Consider the following 8,148-nt stretch of genomic DNA (forward strand, 5'->3'; position numbering starts at 1 on the left):
ACTAGGCATCCTGTTAGCACTATACTTCTCTCACTCCATAGTGGGGAATGGTGACGGGGATTGGCATTTGACGCTATCAATAATGGGGAGCTGGAAAACCCCTAGCATTCTAATTAAGGGATTACAACGTTTACACAAAGCCAGACCGCCATTTCCTTACCTATATCCATCCAAATTGGGGTGTAAGAATGGGAGAGAATGCCTAATTAATTATTGGATTGTAGAATACCTATTATTTTTTTTTTTTAAATCCTTATATAACACCTGCTACTATTGTCACCATAATTTATTGTTTACTATAACATATGTTACCATTCATACCTGTAGTATGCGACTGAAATTTCTGTACATGCAGTTTTTCATTGTCATGTCCAATAAATGTATTCCACCAATATTTCATGTCAATATAATTATTATTTTTTTGGCTGATAGATTCTGAATGGTAAACTTTTCAGTTATAAACAGCAAATGCTTGCTCTACCCCCCCCCCCCTCTCTCTCTCTCTATCCTTTGCCCTTCCTAGTTCTAAATACCTTTGTATAACTGTGTCTTACCTCCATCCCTGTTCCTTGGGCATCAATTCACAAGCAGAGCTCAATGCAATACTCATACTCTGTACTTTCTCTAAGAACTTTCTCTTATTTTTTATTGTTGTAGTAAACATATACATATGGTAGGCTATGTGTTACCATTAGCATATTCACATTCTGATTTGTTGCTTAATATTTGGTAGTGCTAACTATCTTCCTGATATAGAACATGTGTTAGTTTAGCTTTTTGTTGAAACTCCTATTTAAGAATGATGTAATTTATAGTTACTAATTACTACTTGTTAATAAAGATTGTTGTTTGTCTAATGAGCTGTATCCTGTGTGAAATGTCCAGACAACAGACTGCTAACATATTATCTGCCCATCAAATTACCAAATCCTCATCCTACAGAATTAAATACAGAACCTGTCCCACCACACTACCTGCTCCAAAGCTTTCTCACATTCTTAATCTACATCCATTGTAGATGTTCTATGCAACCTTAGATATCCATTGTATACCTGGAGAGTAAGCCTCCTATTGTCTTGTCTACTCCATATGACACAAGTGACCCTTAGCTAATTCTCTTTGTTCGTGAATTGGTTGGAACAAACACAGAGAGAGAGCGTTTATTTACTAAATACCAAACTGGGGTGAATTGTACAGCACTTTGGAATTTTGTTGGCGCTATGTAAATAATAAAATAATAATACTTAAAATTAAAATTGCAACATTTAGGCAACAATAGCTGATTTGGAAAAATACTCACAAGTTGGTTATTTTAAGCTATTTTTTGACAGTTGTATTTCAGTTTCTTACAATTCAGAATTTAATGAGTAATGTATATACTTACATATATACTGTATATTAGAAAATTCTCATTTGCTTTCATATGAATTGCCCTTGCTTCTATTGCCCTTAGTTCTACTTCTTTATGGTGACTCCAAACCACTCCCTTCCTTCCCCCCCCCCCACACACTCTCTGTCTCTCTCTCTTTTTATGGGTTACAACTCACACATTACAAGCATTTGCGCATACTAAATGTCAACTATTTGATAGATTGATACTTACAATTTGCAGTATTAGACTACCTAGCTTACATTATGTGGAGTGTGTGTTTAGACCATATTCCACCTTTATAGAAAAAAGTCTGCATAGTCACACCACCTAAATCCTCAATTATAGCTGTGTCTAAACATTATTCAGAGAAATAAATAAAATCAATGTTTTTATATTTTTTACACGGTAGATTTGCCACCAACTTCTGATATGATCATAACTTTTTACCCTACAGATCATTCCTTTCTACTTACGGTTCATTGTTACTCTGAGTCTGAACTAAGGTTGACCCCAGGTAGAGGAGCAAAGGCAAGGTCCACATCATGTGGACAAATCCTTGTATTCTCAGTTCTGGAGAACAAATAAATAGGACAAATGAGAGCAGGTGAGACAGATCCATCAAGAGATAGATAGAGGTAAAAAAGTTAGGAAGAGATTTGATGACAAAAAAATTGTAAGTGAAAGAATGTGAGACAGAAAGAGAGAGATTGTATTAGGTGATAGAGAGGGTTCGATTCAATGAGGAACTAAGTAAGATTTAATTGATATAGTACCACCAGTTCATGTTTCCCTCAATATATTATTTGAAGGTTTACTGATAATAATTGCATTCCATTTTGGAATTATTCAATGTAGACATTATTTCTGCTGGTGAAGTTCCATTCGCAGATCCTAAACTTAACCTAACTTATGCAACCTATAACTTATAAGCTATTTTTATATTCCCACTGAAATCTACCCACCCAGTGTTGTCTTTTTAGCTTGTAGCATTGTTACTTAGTACATTAATAAAACTCATTGAAGCACTTTATCCATTTAAAAACACACATAATATACATCTGAATATTTCAATCTATGTTAAAATCTACGAAGCCTACAGTGAGAAACCCCTGTCCTGCTATGCAGAGAGTTACAGCCTCTACAAAGATATAAGTGAATGATGCCCGTACTATAGCCACCAATTCATGTGTCAAAGGTCCGCCTTGCATGTGAATAATGTGCCACATTACTTCATGGCTTTTTCACTTACCGTACCTGTTCTTGTGCTACTCATTGAGTGCCAGTCCTTATACAACGAGAGCAACCTTTCTCTTATTAATTCCTGACTTTTATAGTTTCCTTGCAGTGATACTGACTGTGTTGACTGTTAATCACTCATCACAATGACATTTACCAGTTCCTGTAGACCAAGCCTTTGGATCTGTTTGCATAATCTCACCTGTATCTTGAATAACTAATACCATATGTATAACTCTAGACACTAGAATGTTAAAACCTATCTGTAAATTTAGCGTGTAATAAGGGTAATAAGTGAATAGATATTGATATATATCAATGATAAATCAGGTAATCTCAGTATTACATGCTAATTATTAATCACTGAGAACACTTTAACCCCTTAAGGACCAAACTTCTGGAATAAAAGGGAATCATGACATATCACACATGTCATGTGTCCTTAAGTGGTTAAAAACACAAATATTTGTTTTAACAATCTGGCAAAGTTTATTGGAATACGCGATGAAACATTTGATTTCTAAAGGAACAAGACAGGAATATATAAATTAATCCTTTTTAAGAAAATATTAACCTATCCTGTGTGCACAGTTGACAGTACCAATTACGCGTATTTTCCAGTTAAGAAAAAAAATATATAAAATATGTGGGCCATAATATAAATAATGCACTACCAAAGATCTATATAATAGAACAAACCAGTTGTTCAGAGATATATCCAAAGACTCTGAAAATAAACAGAAAACACTGTGTAAAAAACATAAATAAACAATAGTAATGTAGATAGTTTTGACAATTCAAAAATACAAAAAAATTCTTAGAAGAAAAAATTGAGCGTTTAGAATCTAGTATGTTGGCACAATAATAATATACATTATATTGTGTACGTTGGCACAACAATAATATACATTATATTACATTGTAATTCACAATATATCTTACAGAAAAACAAAGTACTGTCCTACTCTTAGCTTAAAGGTTATTTGAAACCAACCCCAATTCTATAGTATGATGTACTCTGATATATTAAATCATTTTTAAGTATAACATGGTGTATCTATGCTATGTTTCATGATCAACGAAAGATATTTTTAAATGAATGTCCCGTTATTGACACAAAATTCTCTTTTGTACAGTTGTCTGTTTTAAATGGCGGCTCATCCTAATACCCATGACAAGTACCACCATGATTTTTCTTGCATAGATTGTTCATACTTCTTGAACATAAGATTAGCAGAACTCTCCAAAGTACGAACGCACTGCATGTAGTTTTCTCAGTAGCAAAACGCAAGCAAAGTAGTGTACACCTCAAATACACTATCACCCTGCTCTGACCAGTTGTAAAATGTATCAGCAAAATGTATTCAAATTACACGTAAAGAATTAGTTCCACAACTAGAACCCCCAAAACATTTACATAAACAATTGCAAAGATACGCCAATGAAGCATACCTCATGATAGAGCCCAATGTAGTATAAATAGGAAGGCTGATCCTATAAGTAGAGGCTCTCGGTATTCAGGCGCTCATTGGGCCTACATTGTTTAGTAATTATATGGCTAGGTGTTGAAATTGACTGTCTAAATTTATGTCAAACTCAGCATTGGTCTATACATTAGTTAGTATTAGTAGGTTAGTATTTATGGTACAGCCCATCTATCCATCCACCCACGCACCCACCCACCCGTCCACCCATCCATGCATTCATAAACCCACCCAGCCACGCATCCATCATCCATTCCACCAATTCATCCATCCATCAATTCATCCATCCATCCATCTATCCTGACATCCATCCACTCATCCATCCACCCACCCACCCATCTATCCATCCAGCCATCCATACATTTAGTTAAATTCTTTGTCCTTAGGCACTATGCAAAACGCCAATTAATGCAGGGTCACACTATCACCAGCATGGCCATCACATTTACTCTACATCCTAGTATGTCTCACACCTTGGGTAATATGATAACGACAAACTGGAGAAGTTAGACTCTCCTAACTCAGGAGTTCCTAACCCCCCCCCCCCCCCCCCCCCATGGACTACCTGCTTCATATCCCTTACTTCCATCCTCTCAGGAATACATGTTCTCTGTTCTCACATTATTACATCAGCACATTAGTTCCACTGTCAATTAAGAAGGGCATACTGGAAGACTAAGACATCAATTTGGTCTCCTTATTGATTGCCTCTCAAGACCTCATAGAGAGCTTGTTGTACTGCTATGGAGAGTTGTCAGTTAGTAGTTTTAAAAGCTAAGGACCTGAGACTGAACAAAACTGACTGTACCCAAATTCATTGTGGCCTTTAGTCTATATAGAGGCGTCATCTGTTACACATCCCCACACTATAGGGAAGGCCTAGATCTCTATTTTACATAAATGGTGGACCTGGGGCACAGGCATGGTGGTTATACATTCTATTACTGTGGCTAATATATTAGGTCAAATCGGCTGTGGCTTTGGCTCAATTCAACACCCATTGAGATCAGAGCCTATTAGACAGAACTATTCTGTGGTCATTTCACAGGCATTAAACCACTGTCTTGAGCTTTTGGTGCCTCCCACTCCACCGATTTATGTTCTATTGAACTTAGTTCATCCACTAAGAGTCTTGTTACCTTTGCTTGCAACAAAGTAGAACACAAGCGCTTAAAGACAAACTGGACAGACCCATTGTTTTCTTGGTTAAGATGCAATCTACAACATTTTCAATACTGGTAGTTGCCTTGTACATAAGTAACTGGCCACAATTATACAGTATATATATGATTTTTAATAGAGGAACTGAATACTATATCACAAAAGTATGAACAAGACTTTAGATCTATTTTCATCCCAGAGTATTCTGCTGTCTTAAATTGAACCATAGGTCCCTCATCCAGATTAATTTTCCTGAGTCTACAACTGGACTCGATATTGCAGTACTGTTCTCCCCCTCTTGCGTGCAAGATCGAGCATATCAGGGAAACATGGAGTCCTTCCTGGGGAAAGATACCTATACCTGTTTGGATCTCTAGTTTCTCCTTGGTTCTTTTAACTTTGCCATACACATTTACCACAAGGTCGCTACTTCATTTCCCGACTAAGCCAGTTTCTTGGTTACCTACCAACAATGGCACTGAGACACTCAATGCTCAGGCTAGACCAGACCCATTCATATGGCTAAACTTTCTATTCCACTGAAATGGGAAAGTCATGTTCATTCCCCCACTGTCTAACAAATTCCCCATTATCTGTACTGACGCTGCTGCCCACACTGGGTTTGCAGCCATTTTCCTAAATAACTGTTTTTGCATCATATTGGCCACAGAGACCCAGAGCCTACCCTCTTTAATAAACTTCAGCTCTCTTTGAAATATACCCCATTGTGGCAGTCACACGTGCCTGTGGGTCTCTATGGAGGGGGACATTTTCAAATTCTATTTAGACAACTAAGCAGCATATAACATTATAAATAAATGTTGGTCCTCCTCACTAACAATAATGAGCTTATTTAGGACATTGACTTAGCTGGCATAAACACAGCAATTTTTCCTTGTCCGTATACACATACCAGGCCAGCAGCTGAAACCTTCTCTCAATCACAATTTCAGATAATCTTCCAAGCACCTGCCATGGCTGTGAAAAGACCTACCAAAACCACAACATATCAGGACCTCATACTCTATTAGCTCATCTCATTTGCACGGTAGATTGCTGGCACACGCATCACTCTCTACCAACCAACCATTCATATACTGTAGTTCGAAGCATTTTCAACAAATTCTCTTTAGAATTTCTAATCATTAATCCATACTCAATTGATACCATGGTGGTGTTCACATCCTTTTGCTACTGCAACCTTAAATTAGCTCACAACACCATAAAACTACTTGGATACAACCTTCAACATTTCTAGATCATTCTTTTCGAATAGGCACTGCTTCTGCAGTGTCTAGCGTAATATCTGGGACTGGGGAGATCATCTGCATACACCAGATGCATTCCTCAACCGAAGAGGACATTTAGGAAGGCATTTAAAGTAATGGTTATGTAATGATGTAGCGGACCACAGGTAACCCGACTGGTTACCTCCTCTAATTTCTTCTCTCAGCCAAACTGGAACCATTAAAACAAGCAGACATCGATTCCCCCAGTAACCAGATAAAACATAGTTCTGGCAGTCAACTGATTGATTTCAGGCCACACACGGCTTTTATGCACAGACCCCTACATGGGGTCTCCAACACAATAACACATGGTTTTCATTCCCAGGATAATTTGTGCCTGAGAGATAATTGAGAAACACCTATAATTCAATTATCTCTCAGATACAAAAAAAATATTTAAAATATACAGTACCCCAAAAGTACCCACACCATAACTAGGAACCCCACAAAAGTTATATTCTGATCTGAGTGTATAACATATGCAAATATCACTCAGATCGGTTTGGTGAAACTGGAATGCCACCAGGGTAAAGTTTTGCCCGGTCTCTGTTAAGGGGTTCCTATGCGAACACCATGCATGGGATTCTCTTAATTTCAGGGTACAAATGCTCTCCCTGTTTAGTAGTTCCTATCTCCCGAACGCTGTTCGCATAGTTGGTCGGGAAGTAGAACGGGCAGCAGTCTAATCTTTACCAGGGTTTGTGCTAGTACCTAGCTGAAAAGAGTTCCAGGCACTCGACGACCAAGTGTCGCTGCCCACGTTCGTGAGACAAAGTGGCGGTCACTCTGTAGTCGACCACGTGCATTAGGTTATACAAAATGGCGCCCACTCAGGGGAAGCATTCATTAATTACTTCCCTTGCAGTTTCGCACTTAAGTTACTAGGTGAAAACCTTCGAATGGGGAACCAGGGTGGTCCTCATTCGGGAGTTGAATGCCGAGAGTTCGTATACTATACTATACTATAACACACAAATCAATACGAATTTGACGGTAGATTCCACCACAAATATCAACATGCATTAAAGTGTTAAACTGTTAAACTTTTTGTCCTCTTTTTACAGGTTTACCCAAACGCTGGATTCGGCACCCCACAACTGATTCTGTGTGTATCTTTCTCCCCTACACAATCCCTTTTGTGTATCTTTTTCCCCCACAGCTGATCTCTGTAATTCTATCTCTTCCACAGGCACTATGTGTGTCTATTTCTCCACCACATTCCCTTTTGTGTCTTTTTCTCCCACAGCCCCTCGATGTGTCTCATTTCCCCCCAGCCCCTCCATGTGTCTCATTACACCCCAGCCTCTCCCCTACTGTACCTGCTCATCTCCCCTGTGTAGTGTGGCCAGGCAGACCATGATGGAGGATCTTCTGTATCCTCTATCTGGCTGACAGGAAGCTGTTTGTTGTTATTAGTGAGCACTTCCTGTTAGACTGGATAGAGGATACTGAAGATCCTCCACCGTGGTCTGCCTGGCCATGGGTACATGGTGTGATTGTCATGAGGGTAGCACTGTGCTGTGTGCTACGCTCCTGCCAGTCAACTGGCAATTGCACCCCCTGGGACGTTGCACCCTAGAAGACCGTTCACTGGCCCTGAAGGTAT

At 38.5% G+C, this 8,148-nt stretch overlaps 1 protein-coding gene across 1 annotated transcript in view; it reads right to left on the reverse strand.

Moving 5' to 3' along the window:
- LOC134574695 (alpha-2-macroglobulin-like protein 1) overlaps positions 1–2,739 on the reverse strand; it is a 58,746-nt gene extending 56,007 nt beyond the window's left edge. Inside the window, exons 1-2 of the mRNA XM_063433814.1 lie at positions 2,627–2,739; positions 1,846–1,942 (exon numbers count right to left, since the gene is read on the reverse strand). Of these exons, the coding sequence (XP_063289884.1) occupies positions 1,846–1,942; positions 2,627–2,645 (116 nt within the window). The 5' untranslated portion in view covers positions 2,646–2,739. The remainder of the gene's footprint in view (positions 1–1,845; positions 1,943–2,626) is intronic.
- Between the last annotated feature and the right edge of the window lie 5,409 nt (positions 2,740–8,148).

Source organism: Pelobates fuscus, chromosome 10 (assembly GCF_036172605.1).
Source record: "Pelobates fuscus isolate aPelFus1 chromosome 10, aPelFus1.pri, whole genome shotgun sequence".
In the NCBI taxonomy this organism is placed as follows: Eukaryota; Metazoa; Chordata; class Amphibia; order Anura; family Pelobatidae; genus Pelobates; species Pelobates fuscus.